The sequence below is a fragment of the Chironomus tepperi genome, unplaced genomic scaffold (genome assembly GCF_022539635.2).
Source record: "Chironomus tepperi strain 1889 unplaced genomic scaffold, CSIRO-AGI_Ctep_v1 contig_196, whole genome shotgun sequence".
NCBI classification, from domain to species: Eukaryota; Metazoa; Arthropoda; class Insecta; order Diptera; family Chironomidae; genus Chironomus; species Chironomus tepperi.
Genome location: NW_027226318.1, coordinates 53,342 through 68,080, shown reverse-complemented (window position 1 = coordinate 68,080; position 14,739 = coordinate 53,342). Strand labels below are relative to the sequence as shown.

Here is a 14,739-nt window from a genome sequence, read left to right as displayed (position 1 = left end):
TGTTTTTAAATGACTGATAATCTTCCAATCGATTTACTGAATAAGCAACTCAATTCCTTAACAGTCTTTGAGAACCCCTATACTCATCATACGTGCGTACTATCAACAACAACATAATTGTGATGAATTATCTCATTTTCCATGTTGATATTTATCACAGTAAGGGATAAAGATTGTTTCCATTGTATGGAAGCAGCAGCATGAGTAATTTTGTGTCATATATATGTGTAGGGTTGCTAATTTCTTCCCCATATAGAGACAATCATACAATATTGTCACAAAGAAAAGTTATTCCTGACTGTATGTGCATTAGCTGTGTTCATTTATCTGCTATTTCTATTACTTTATGTTTCATTATTATCTTGATGATGATCTGCTTTATGTCCCTAATTGACAATTCAAATTATTGTTCCCGTTTAAATGCTCTCAATTAGCTTTCATCTCTTGCCTTTATCTTGATGATAACATCAACATGTCTCGTGTTTCTGTTCTATTCACACGAGATTCTCGTCGTCCTTTATGCTGATTACATTCTGTTAATTTTATTCATGATGACAATGGATGTGTGTGAGGATTATGTGGTGGATTTTATGGAAATCTTTCCCGAAACATTCTGACTCATGCTCATGTGACACAAAAATTGTTCAATCCCTTAAAAATGACTCGCTTTTTTAAATTTTTAATGTTCTTCCAAAAAGAGATTCCATTAGCTTATATGTTTCGGATGAGCAACTTTTACATTCTTTCCATGAATAAGAATCTTTTATGGAACTGAAATTGATAAAAAAAAAGGAGGAAAGAAAGCAATTGATTGAGAAATAATTTAAAATTCTTTTAATGTCCATTTAATGCAAAAAGTTCCAACAATCAAAATGCTTGGCTATGGTTCATGAGGGAATTGATTTTTTCTGATTGGCAATTTCAGAATTGTGCATGAATTTGTGAACAGTCCCAAATGGAAATATCAAGCTATGATCGATTTTTATGATTTATTTGCATTTAAATTGAATTTTTTTTTGAGGGATGCAAAATTTTATTTTCAAGTTGGAACTGAATTTGGGGTTTTGTGATTTTGGAGCTGTGTGATATCTTGGGTATTGAGCTTTATGTAGACTATTGTGTCAGCTGTAATCAAAAGTCACTATAGCGTAGTTCTTAAGAAACAGATAAAGAATACGAAAACTTCTCAATGATGAGGAACTTAGGTTCGATTCCTATTAGATTTTTCAATCTTGGTAATAGTGGGTGTTGACGAATTTTTTTTACCTTTTTAAAGTTATAGATGCTACATATGCATGTTCCCTAGCAAGCCATCCCAAACATAGTCAGTCAAAACATCCAGAATCCCATCACATACTCAATAAAAAGGCACGAAAAAAAAAAATTTCCCATTCAAAATATATCAAATTGACTTAATTTATCGCTTTCTTCCTCCTTCCTTGCCTTTCCTCATCCCAATAGAGCTAGTCCCAACATAATCGGAGTATGATGATAAAAAACGAAAATTTCTTCCGGAAATTGACAAAAAGTTTTATTTTATATCTGTAACAATAACTGAGTGCTGTGTGCAGTTTGTAGTCTCTTCTGTTTGTCTATTTGCGACTATTATTTCGCTATTGTTCCATAAATTTATGCTTTTTTATGCCATTTGCGATACACAATGTATAAAAAGTAATTTTCCATGCTAAAATTTCCTGTTTCTAGTTCTCATTCTAGCACATACAGCATATAGAAATTGAGACATTTAGGAATGTTGTAAAATTTTATTGCCAAAATTTTATAATGGCTTTGTAGAGTGAATAAATGTTGTTAGTTGTTCCATAAAAGGATAAACACGGAATTAGAATAACAATGAAACTACAGCAATAAACATTTCTTGGCATCGATTCCTTTCGTTTTGGGTCATTTTAATAATAAGTCATGCATCTTTACACATGACTTCCTTGTTTGACTTATGCACTGTTCACAATTCACAAAATCTAAATCATGTTAGGCAAGAAGGGATTAAAGGGACATTTAGGAAGATTGATCGATTTCCCATTTACGCATTAAGCATAGAAAATTGATGTTAAAAACTTTAAACAAACAATAATTTGTGGTTTTACTGGATATCATCAACCCCTCTAATTTGTGCTGCATGCTGCATAGGATGTTTTTGTCTCTTAAAATCTATTAGACAAACAATTGCCACTTTAAGAGCAAATTAGACATGAGGAAACATTAAAAATTTGTTACATTTGTGGATTTATATGCCACGCCACGACACGTGTCAATTGATATTTGTTGAGCATGCTGCATGCTGCTCACTTTTCTAAATTTTAAATTTACTGTAATTATGGGAATATTAGGATTCTTTATTGGCGAGTTAATGAACTTTTTACACAAAATAAACAGTGAAAATGTCAGAAATGAAGTGCATAGCACTAATGACATTAATATGAAGTATTAATGGAATTAAATAAGTCAAGAATGGAATTTGTTAATTTTCAAAATTGAACAATATTAATTGACTTAATAAGGACGATAACGCAAGACCTTCAAATCGGTAGATTTTGCCTTGAAATTCAAAGGTTCCTTCATTGCGCCATTATCACTTCTACGTTTTGCTGGTCCAACATTTAATGTTCGATATTCAAATACATGATTCTGTTTGAGTGCTTTTTCAACAGACGACTGATTCTTGAACTCGACAAATGCATTTTTGCAATTTGGGAAGAATCTGAAGAAATAAGCATGAACAACTTCATCACAGCACATTGAGAAATAATTCTTGAGACTTTCTATTGAAGTATTAGGATCTACGTTTCCCACGTAAATTCTACACTTCCATTTATCGTCATTGATGTTTTCCTTGTCAGCATCTTGCTTTGCTGCCTTCTTTTTGGATATTTTATTCAGCATATGGACGTCATTCATAACCTACACAAAATATAGATTTTAAACATCCAGTTTTTCATAATTTGATGAATAATTTACATAATCAATAAGTTTTGTGACTTTTATATCCAGTATTTTCAATATTTCGTGTATATCGGCTACTAAAAAGTCCGAATCGTCATCTCCAGAACTTTGGTATTCAGAGCAAGGTGAAAGTGTAAGATTTTCTTCCTTAGTGATCTATTAATGAATTAATTAAGAATAATAATCAAACTTTCAAATTAGAAATACTTACAATAGCGCTATCTGATGTGTTTAACATGATTTTTTCTTTAAAAAATACAATAATTCTTGACTTTTACGATAATTAACAATTTTCAACAACTTTTTAAACAAAAACACACGATTTGTTGTAACGGAAAATTCGAATTCAAATTTTCGCAAAAACTACCGAATATATTGACCCGGATTGATCCAACGTGTTTTTTATTTACAAAATATTTCGCAAAATTGTTAATCGAGAATTTCAAAGATTTTAATTAAACAATGGCTTTATTATTAAATATTACGGGTGGAAATACCGATAACAGTTCAAAGAAGGTAATTTATTAAATGTTCATGCATGATTTTATTAATAAAATATATTAATTCAATAGGAAAGCAAAAGTTATCAACAAAGTTTTGCACCATCAGGATTTTCGTTCGAATTCAATCCAGAAGATAAGCCTAAAGCTACAGTTTTAGCCAGGAAAAGACCGCCGAAAAAAGAAGAACCGTCAAAAAGTAGTGAATTCAAATTAATAGCCAATAATGAGAAATCAGAAGAAAAGTCAAAGAAGGAAAAGGGCAGCAAAAAGGAAAGTAAAGGAACTGACAAGACGATAGATGAGTTAATTGGAAGAAATGCTGAACCAATGAAGCCATTAGGTATTGTAGAATTTCCAGACGATCCAGTCATTGTTAGTAAAAAGAACAAAAAGAACCAACAGAAGAAGAACGAATTACCTGTAGTTGATTTCACGAAGGAACCGATCAGAAATGATAAAAGCATGAATTTAAATGAACGTAAAAAGCAAAAAACAAAATTCTCAAAGGTCTCTAATCCATTTCCTAATGAGCCATCAAAAAATGTCAAAGCAAAGCAGCAACAAGAAAAAAATCAGAATAAACAGCAAGAACGGCAAACAAAATCACCGAATAAGGATATAAAAGTGAAAGATTCACCCTCATTAGAAGTTCAAAGTCAAAATTCAAGTGTATTTACTGTCGACAGTGTTGATTCATTAAATATTCATCAGTTTTCCATTAAGAACTTGAAAGAAGTGTTAAATTTCCATAAATTAACTCATGTTCAGCAAAGAGCAATTCCACCAGCGTTAGATGGAAAAGATTTATTAATTCGCAGTGCTACAGGATCTGGAAAAACTCTTTGCTATGCATTAGTAATTGTCGAAAAATTACAGAAAATTACACCTAAATTGACGAGAAATCAAGGCATTCATGCACTTGTGATAGTTCCAACACGTGAACTTTGTGTACAAACGTTTGAAGTGTTTCAGAAATTATGTAAGCCATTCACATGGTTAGTTCCTGGATATTTAAGTGGTGGTGAAAAGAGAAAAACCGAAAAGGCACGATTAAGGAACGGAATTACGATTCTAGTGACAACTCCAGGACGTCTTTGTGATCATTTAATTCATACAGAATCTATGAAGCTTGATAAGGTCCAAATGTTTGTTCTTGATGAAGCAGATCGATTACTTGAACTTGGGTATGAGAATGATGTCAAAAAAGTTACAGACACAATAGCTGAACATAGTAAAAAGGCTAATATAGATATCCAGAAGATCCTTTTGTCAGCAACACTTACTGCAAAGGTTAAAGAATTGGCAGGTCTAACATTAGACAATCCAGTTTATGTAGATAATGAAAATGCTAATACAATAAATCAGTTTGCGGACATAGATGAGAACATAACAATTCCATCAGACATAATGCAAAAGTACTTTATCATGCCACCTAAGATGCGATTTATTGTATTATGTTCATTGTTAGTACAACAAATGTCGAAAGGATCACGAAAAATATTAATATTCTTCCCAACGCAACATGTTGTTGATTATCATTATGATGCATTAGTTGAATTTCTCACACAATCGTTCACGAAAAAGCCAAAAACAGCAAAATCATATTTGAATAATGATGATGATATAGACGATATGCTTGAGGAACAAGAAGAGAGTGATGAAGAGGATGAAGGAAATATTTGGCTCCCTAATGTGACAATTTTTAAGTAAGTGGCACATAAAATTTATTTTATTATGCAATTTACCTTCTATGCTGTATATTCTCTTTTGTGTTTATTTATATAGACTTTTCGGATCGATGACACAAATTGAGAGGGTTTCTGTATTTCGTGAATTTAAAGCCTCTAAATCTGGCATTTTATTGTGTACTGATGTCGCGGGTAAGTTTCTTTTATTAAGGATTAAATATTTTATGTGAATCAGTCATAAAGCTTATGTGTCTTATGAAGAAGTTTTTAAAGTCGTACGATGCACACCATTTATGAGTCAATTTTTTAAGCAATTAACACTTTAGTTAAATCTAGAATTTTCAAAATCGTATGCGGCGTGCGACTTTAGTACAAATTATTATTATGAAGTCATAACCTTAATGACATTTTCACATACATCCATTTGACAACCTAGAAGTTCTAGGGTTTCTGAAAAACCGCGTTTTTTGAAAACCGCGGTTTTGCGGTTTTCCAATATTGCAAAAACCGCGGTTTTGCGGTTTTTTCGCGGTTTTTAATTTTCATACAAATGTATGAAATTTTTTACAACAATTTAGGGTAATCGATGTATTTTTGGTGGTATTTTGTTATTGGAGGTAATATGCCTTCAATTTTTATTTTGTAAATATTTTTGATTTTAGCGCGTTATAAGTTCTCAAAAACATACGAAAATCATCATAAACATGGCAAAATATGTTTTGTTAGACAATATTCCCTATTCGACAGTTATTTAACTAAGTTTTTTAATTTTTTATTACTCCAGCCATTTTTTCTAAGAATGAAGAAAATTTTGAGCAATTTTTATCGATTATTTTTGTCCTTAAAATCTCATTTTTCTTCCTTATGAGTAACCAAAAATGACATTTTCCATGTATTTCTGTGTTTCCATGAAGGTTTTAACAGTATTTACTGCTTAATATTCGAGAAAACAGCATTCCAAAAAATGACGCGTTAAATGTATTTTTGGAGGTAAAAAAATTTGTTTTTGGAGGTATTTTTAACGGAAATTTTTTGAATTTTGTCGAAAAAAATGGTTTTGTTTACTAAAATTTTTGAGTAAATAATATTTGTGATTATACATAAATTAATTAATTTAAGTGTAATTATCTACTTGAGAGATATTTTTGAAAAACGTAAAGTGATTCGATGAAAAATTAAGCAAAATGGAAGATAAAAGATACAATGAATGAGAATTTGGAAAAAAATATAATTGATTTCATCATATTAAATATGAAAACATATTCTTAAATGAGAATCAATGTAATAGGCACACACTAGCAAGGTAATATTAAGCAATGTGTAACATCTAGACTACTAAAAAAGCATTTTTTTCACTTTTAAAAAAATTATTTTTTTTTCGTGTTAGAGGATCGATAACGTAAAATTAACGCCAAATGTTAAGTTAATTAACGTCTGTTCCATATATTTTAGCCGTAAAGATTGCTCTAATGGATTTTTTAGCTTTTTTTTCTGCGAAAATTTTATCAACGGTCATTTTTTGAATTACCTCCAAAAATACATATTTTTACCTCCAAAAACAAATTTGATACCTCCAAAAACAAAAACGAAAATAATGCATACAAAATCATTAATTGTGCTTAAATGAATGGAAATACCAAAGAGTTGTGCATGGAATATGATTTCTGCAGTACCATTTGACATTTTGGTACATAAAACTCATTTATTCGTCCAGTAATTACGAAAATATTAACACTCAAAGTTTTCAAAGGGGAAAATACCACCAAAAATACATTGATTACCCTATATTTGGAGTTTTATGCATAAAAGTATCAAATTATTCTATTATGATTGTTCTTACCAGATTTTAGTCCATTTTTTAAGTTAGTAGAAAATTTAAATTTATTTTTGAAAAATTTTCTTCAAAAATTTTATTTTGTGGATTTATGAGAATTTTTCCATACAAAGTTCTGAAACTGCGGTTTTTCTTTCAAAACCGCGGTTTTTTAAAAACCGCATTTTAGGGTCAAAAAGTGCGGTTATGCGGTTTTCGGAAAACCGCTTCCAGAAACCCTACCTAGAACCCCTAAAATCTAAGTCAATAAACTGATTGCGAAATAAAACAAATTTTATTATTATTGCACATATAGCGCGAGGTTTAGATGTTCCACAATTGGATTTGGTTATTCAATATTCAGCACCACAGGAGTTTTGTAATTACGTTCATAGAATTGGTAGAACAGCACGAGCAGGAAACAAAGGATCTGCAATCATCTTTCTAACAAGAAATGAAGATAAATTTATAGACTTTTTGCGTGAAAAAAAGATTGAGTATGAAGCACAAACTTGTCTTTTGTCAATAATAAATTTTCTAATATATCTAATAAATTTAATATATACAGCATAACAGAGGATGATTATACGAAGCCATTGAAGAATGTTCAATTACCAAACATGAAGACGAGAGTATTTGAAGAGAAAGTTATAATACTTCAGCGTAAATTAGAGGACCTGCTGGGTGAGGATGAGGAATTGCGAATGAAAGCATCACGAGGTATGTAAGGGGTGTGGATGTATATCATCAAAATGTGAATTAATTTTATTTTGCACAAAGGAGGAAATGGAATCATGAAAGTGTAAACGATTTAATTTAAAGTACTCAAAATGTTATTTCTATTTTGACACCCTTAAAGCCAATTATGAAGGCGAGAAGTGTTTAACACAATTTCTATGAATCCCTTCCATTTAAGAGCACTCTGTGGGGATGTGACTGCGCATGAAAAGAAAAAAAAAATCTGTTGACATTTCCTAATATTTCCAAAAAAATTACAATTCGAATGTAATGAAGCGATTTATTTTGGCAAAATGACAAAAGAAGCCTCATCATAATTCCGTAGTGGAGATGAATGGAAAATTATGTGCATTAAAAGAAATGACCTCAAGCTATTTTAGCAGATTATTTATGATTCAGTGATTTTGAATGATTGAACATGAACATATAGTGAGTGTTAAAATAATCAAAATGATTTTAATCCCCTATCATGTTCCAATTTCGTTTTCGTTACGTTCTGCTTAATCCTTCATGAATCGAGCTTCAATGTTTCTTTCTTTTTATTACGGATTTAGAAAGGAATCGATAATCAAATTGCGAATAAAGTCAATTTTGTTTGATTTGAGGCATTTGGTGAATGAAATTTTGCAATGATTGCTTTGTTAATTTTAGTTTTCAATGAATTATGAGATTATAAACATCAATCAATGAAATTTTTGTAATATTTTTAAAATTTAGACATTATTTGCTTGTTTTTCGTTGTCTTAAACGATGTTGGTAAAGTTATTGAGTCTATTTGCTAGTTAGCTAACGAATTATGTGTCTAATAATTAAATTAAAGTACATTTTGTGTAATCGATGCTTATTCTTAGAAATTTGAACAAATTCTGAAAACCAAAACAATTCAGAGGGGTAAGCAACTAAGCTTAGATAGTAAAATTCAAAATTAACTTAACCGTTAAAAGCCATATTGAAAATCTTCCACAACCACAACAAAATTCTTTGAGAGCTAGCAACACATGACTATATTTAACTTAATAATTATCCTCAAACATCACCGATGACAGTAAAATCATAAAAACATAATTTCCGATCACTGTATTTCCCTCATTTCCATTTTCGATTCCCGTAACTCGATTTTAATTTGACGGTCTCATAATTATTTGTTTCAAATTAAAGACACTTCAACATAGTCACATTAGTCATCACCGTTCGTGTAATATTGAACATATAAATTAATTTATTGAGGGGTTAGAATTTCCACTTCTGATTTATTAACTAACAACCCAGTTCAATTGACAATGTCCTTATTGAAAATTCATATATTTATTTAACTTTCTCAATAATGTACGGAACGAAACGGAAGGGATGGAATAAGTGAACGTTGAAATTATTTATGGTGACGACAATAGAGCAAGTAACTGTATGATATGCGCAATGTTAGTACTTTTAAATTGCAAAATTACAGTAATTTTCATTTGTTTGAAACCATTTGAGGGTTTTTGAAACGAGAAATCGTATCATTTGCTCATTTTGATTGTTGTGCATTTTAGAGTGGATACTTGAAAATTCAAGAGTTTTGTAAGCCTTTAGATCATTTCACCTTTTTGATTCCATAAGCATCGTTGAACTTTGTATCAAAAAAAGTTATTTCACTTTCGTGTTCATTTTGCTGGTTTCATAATGATTGTGGGAAATAACTTTTCTATGCTGGATATTTCAAGTAGTTATTATGCTAAAATCAATTTATTTTCTCTCAATTCCACGTCTGACTGTAGCATTTACATCATGGATTTGTTATTATAAAACATTTTCAAAAGAGCTCCGGCATATGTTTAATTTGCATGAGATTCATATGGGACATCTTGCAAATAATTTTGGTCTACGTGATGCACCGAAATCGATCGTTAGGCAGTATGCAAAGGGTGAAGAAGGAAGGAAGGAGAAGTATGTGGTTTTTATGGGAATTTTTGAGTGGATTTTAATATTTTTTTCTATACAGGAATAAGAATTTCGACTTTACACATCGAGTTCATGTTCCGAGAGGTGATCAAAGGGCTTTTCAACGTCTTAAAAGGAAGCATGCTGACTTTTCTAAAACGAATTTTGGAAAGACATCAAATATTTCAGAATTTGACAGTGGATTGCCAGAATTGAAGAAACAGAAGAAGAAGTAAAATGTGTTAATTACCGTCTATATGTGTAAGCATGTATATAAAATGTGTTATAGACAAATCAAAGGAAGAAAAAATGAATTAAAGATGAAATGTTTAATAAAATACATCATTAATAAAGCTTTAAACTGATTTACTTCATTCCATACTCTTACTTAAATACAGCTTGATTGAATTTCATGTTCTTTTATGTATTATTTGTGTTATTTTCAAATTGCAACAATAAGAAACTCATCTTGAAGTGGTAACGAGATGGTAATCGTTTCCATCTATATTCATCTTGTTGGTCAATTGCTCTCTATTTCTATTCATCGTACTCGACTCGAATAACAACAATAATAATGGTTCCTTAATTTATTTCTGTTAACAGTTCTACAAGCAATTGGACTTAATGATACTACTACTGTAGCTAACTATATGTGGATGTAGATTCCTTTCATCTCTACCTATTGATCTATCTATCCATCTATCCATATTTATACGCGTACACAACATATTAAAGAGAAAGATCATCAATTTCCTATTCTCTGACTTTCTTAACAATTGTGAACGACGTTCAATACATGACGAGGTAGCATCAGCAGCAGCATAGATAATATATAAAATTTCATTGTTATTTATGATGCATACAGCATGCAGTGCTCATATTATTAAGTAGATATACATAAGTTTACGAGCAATTATGAATCTTTAATTCAACTCGTTCCATTGTTCGAGGAACGAGGTAAAAAAGTGAACTATTTAAAAATTCGTTCATCATTTCAAACTGACTTGATTGAATTGATTGGAAATGATTTTAACGCTAGCTTGAACATAAACTCCATAAAAATGAAACTCTTTATGAAAATTGAGCCACAGCCTCTCATTCTCCTACAATTATTGTACTTGTTTAGTTACATATACACACACATGATATACAACAAGTAGTGGAAATAGGAGTTAATTTACAACTAGCAACAATAACAATATTAATAGTTAATAGTCCAAAAATATGAAGTAAGAGCAACAAAATAACCGAAAAAATATCGAGCTAAAATCGATCATTAAGCTAATAATGATTATTATAATCCATTCGATGATAAATTGTAGATTGAAAGTTGGAGCATTTTTCGACATCAAGCAGAAACAGCAGCAGCCAATGTTTTTTTTCCTACTTCTTCTTTAACTTCTTTCCATGAATGGAGTTTCAAAATAACAAAAAAATCAGTGCACAATAGAGTAGCTAGATGTAATTATCGGGTAGATTGATCAAAAATATATTTAAAATGTGAAAGATATTTCGAAGAAATTACGCCAAGATATAAATGATGAATAAGAAGTGGAATAAAGATCTCTAAAAGATATAGGAAAGAAGAAACAAATTCTTAGAGTTGAAAATTATTTTATAGCTAGCTAAATATATCAAAAAAGGTTCTATTTTGTCAGCACTGCGATTTTGAGGAGTTGCATACTATAACAGGCAAAAAGTCCGCTTTTAAGTACGTAATGGTACCTCTGTACCATGAAAGCATGCTTTTTGCCTGTCTGTTAAGGATATGACCAATAGTGGCACATTGGATTGATCTGCTGACTGTTTGGTCGAATAATAGAGCTACTTAATTACACATGTAAGGCAAGAAAACACTAGATTGCAGTTCCTTTAATTCTCCTGTCACACAATAATCAGTCAACCTACAATCATCCTAAAAATTCGTCATATTCCATATCAATCTACTACATATGACTCCATAACTTGTCACGGTCGATCTAAAATTATCAAATAATAATTGGATGGCACACAGGATGTGCGCGGCATAAATAAGAAGAGAAGAAAGAACATTTATAAAGAATGGTTGACGCTTCACATTGCTACTTCTTATTCTTCTCGTTGGGCTTCATTGAGAGAAAAATAAAAGAAAATATGATTTAATGAATCTTAACTACTTTACAAAGATGTTGATGATGATGACGCTGTGGAAAGCTCTGCAACATGAAAAAGCCATTCAGATCATACATAAGATTCAATTATCGAAAGTTTCTTTTTTTTGGTAGATTAAATGAATTTGATATTTTAAATTAAAGTAGTAAATAATGCTGCATGAATGGATGATTTGGGGCAATTAAGATGTAAGATTATGTTCCGTTTCATTGTGCGACTATGTGACTTTTATCTTATATTTTATACCTTTAAGTAAGTAAAGAAATATTAAACTACTTCTCAAAAGGGAAATGAGTTGAAGAGTTGTAAATCCACTTACCAACTCATTACATTGTAAGATGGATTGCAGCGTTGAAATTGTCTCATTTTAACAGTAATTCGGCACATTTACTGTAAATGCAATGTTTTATTAATTGAATTTATAGAATAATACGTTTTGGATGATCGTAAGATTCCATTTTCGACGATTTTTGATTTTTTCTCCTTTTGTTGAATTTACATTGCTTAAGTTGCAGTTTACATAGACTTTGAAGCTTGTTCTTGATTTCTGATTGATGTTGTAGCTTCAATTAATTTAATAAATCTACTTTAAATTGATCAAATCTTTTAAAATTGCAAAATTTATGAAATTTAGTGAAAAACTGGTGTGTTCAGTAAAAAATCAAAACACTCCTTGAGATTCAAATAAGAAAAATCCGTTATTTTTAAATTTTTTAAAATCCGTTAAAATTTGCATCTTTAAATGCGTTTAAATTTACAAATTCCATAAAAACATTTAACATTTTACTATGTAAGCCGTTCTCACAATCAAAAGGAATGTTTTCATTCCTTCAATACACAGGTTTTTTAAAGCTTCATGTTTCATAAGTCATTTCAAGCGTGTCAAATGTGATCATTTCATAATCTCACAAAAAATCATGTATCATTTCAGCATATGAGCAACTCTTTGCATATATCTGTATTAAAAATTGTAAGGATTCAATTCTTTTACAATCGATTTCACTTGACGCAAAAAAGTATCGATACACACAGAGAGCGAATATATCTTTTGCAAAATAGTGTTCTCCGTTACAAGTGTCATGTGATGTGAGTTAGCATAATTTTTGATATATTTTTTATTTACTTCTCTGCATTATAATATACCATGTTCTCATTGTACTGACTGCTCAATAACATGTAATAAATCTAATAATAATTTGATATCACATTGCCCCTAATAATGAATGGGTGGTCTTCATGTCACAGATCTGCTGTATTAAACAAATATAATAATAGCAACAGCAATAATGATCATCATCATCAATCGAGTAGTAGCTGGTGATGATGAAGAAGACCAAAAAATATTCAGTGAATGAAGTAAAAATTGTGCGCAGCTACTTTGCACATGGATGGACAAAATACTTTTCGGGTAATTCAAGTTAATTATTCAATAATTTTAATTACAGCATGGGACTTTTTTTTGTGATTCAATTTTTCTGAGAATAAAGCAGATGTTGTGATTGAGGATTGCTTGCATGTAGCGCATTATTTGCTACTTCTAGGTTACTTTGATGAAATATTGCTAAATTTGTAATGTAATGTTTTAACGTTCATTTGAGATTTGAATATTATTTAATTGTACATAGTTGAAAACCCCTTTTCATACAAAAGTTCAGTTTGTGTTTGAACTTCGAAACATAAACATCATCGTGAATTTATAAATCCGTAAGGAAGTCGTTTTAATTAAACTACAAATATCAGGAAGCTTTGATTTAAGTTCAACACAGCCAATAAGTCAAAATGAGATCAATTGCGCCAAAAATTCCTCTTAAAAAGTCAAGTTCATAAAAATTCGTCATTTCCATTTGATGGCACACAGAAATTGATTCATATTTTATGCTTTAATTATTCACAACCGAAAAAATTAAGTGTAGATGATATCTTGTGCAATTATATATCAGCCATCCAAAAAATATTTTTATATTTTCGGACGTACATGCATGAGGAGCCATTATTATATTATTTTGAAATTAATAGATAATTTGATACCAATTAGCGACACGGGATGGATAGATGAATGAATGAATAAGTAAATGAGCGGTAATGTAGCAGTATTAGTTTATGTGGAACGGTAATTTTATCAACCGCGATGACGCAAAATTCCTCCTGCAGGTGAATTCACTTAGAGACTCGATTTGTTCATGTCATTAGTTACGAGCATCAAATTACGACTTTAATTGAAGCTTTTAATTTCAATTCAAATGGTGAGAAAAAAATTTACAATTTCATTATTGTTATTAGCCTTTTTGCTACCTAAGAATTCAAATTACTTCTCGTACTCTAAAATTTTCTCTCTAAATTTCCCTCGTGGCTATATACGCACACTCATCTGAACTGAATTAGCTTCATTCACAAAGTCATTTGGGACATTACCATAATTCTTTTTTTTTCTTTCTTTTATCATAATTTAAATACGGTATTGAAGTTAATTGAAGCATGAAAATTATAATGACATTTTTACGTGTTTTCATTTTTTTTTTTTTATATTTTCTTCCTCTTTTCATATTTTTTTACGATTTGAAAAGGAAGGCGAAAAGAAATTTTGTATCTCATTTAAATTCATGCAAATTTTTTTTATATTTGCTGAAAAGTTTGTATCTATTTGATGATGAGGAGTGGGAAATTTTGTGACATATTTGTTGAATGATGGATGGTTGGTGGTGGCTGTGGCGCATTTTAGGATGAATTGTTAAGATTTGTTGAATATAAAGCTTTTTCATAAATTTGAATCAATTTCTCAAACTTCGCGAGGAATCTTAGTAATATGATCTGAATATAGTTTAGATCAGTGATGGGCAACCATTTACTTTTCGATGCACGCCTTGATCGTAAACCTCAACCGAAACCGCACACAGCTAACGACTACCACGTACAACCAGTAATACCACTACGGTACCTAACACGTTCTTTTTGTCTGTTAGAGTCA

General features: G+C 30.5%; 2 protein-coding genes across 2 annotated transcripts; one reads left to right on the top strand and one right to left on the bottom strand.

Annotated features, from left to right (window-relative positions):
* Positions 1–2,365: 2,365 nt before the first annotated feature.
* On the bottom strand, positions 2,366–3,267 carry LOC139089959 (uncharacterized). Its single transcript, XM_070639625.1, has 3 exons — positions 3,173–3,267; positions 2,977–3,117; positions 2,366–2,919 (listed from the first exon to the last, which is right to left on the bottom strand). The coding sequence occupies exons 1-3, from the start codon at positions 3,197–3,199 to the stop codon at positions 2,512–2,514; spliced, it is 576 nt and encodes a 191-aa protein (XP_070495726.1). The 5' UTR covers positions 3,200–3,267; the 3' UTR covers positions 2,366–2,511.
* Positions 3,268–3,356: 89 nt separating this feature from the next.
* LOC139089958 (probable ATP-dependent RNA helicase CG8611) lies at positions 3,357–9,984 on the top strand. Its single transcript, XM_070639624.1, has 7 exons — positions 3,357–3,477; positions 3,534–5,170; positions 5,250–5,344; positions 7,282–7,462; positions 7,534–7,685; positions 9,461–9,629; positions 9,685–9,984. Exons 1-7 carry the CDS (start codon positions 3,424–3,426, stop codon positions 9,857–9,859), a joined length of 2,463 nt encoding a protein of 820 aa, XP_070495725.1. The 5' UTR covers positions 3,357–3,423; the 3' UTR covers positions 9,860–9,984.
* The last annotated feature ends 4,755 nt before the right edge of the window (positions 9,985–14,739 follow it).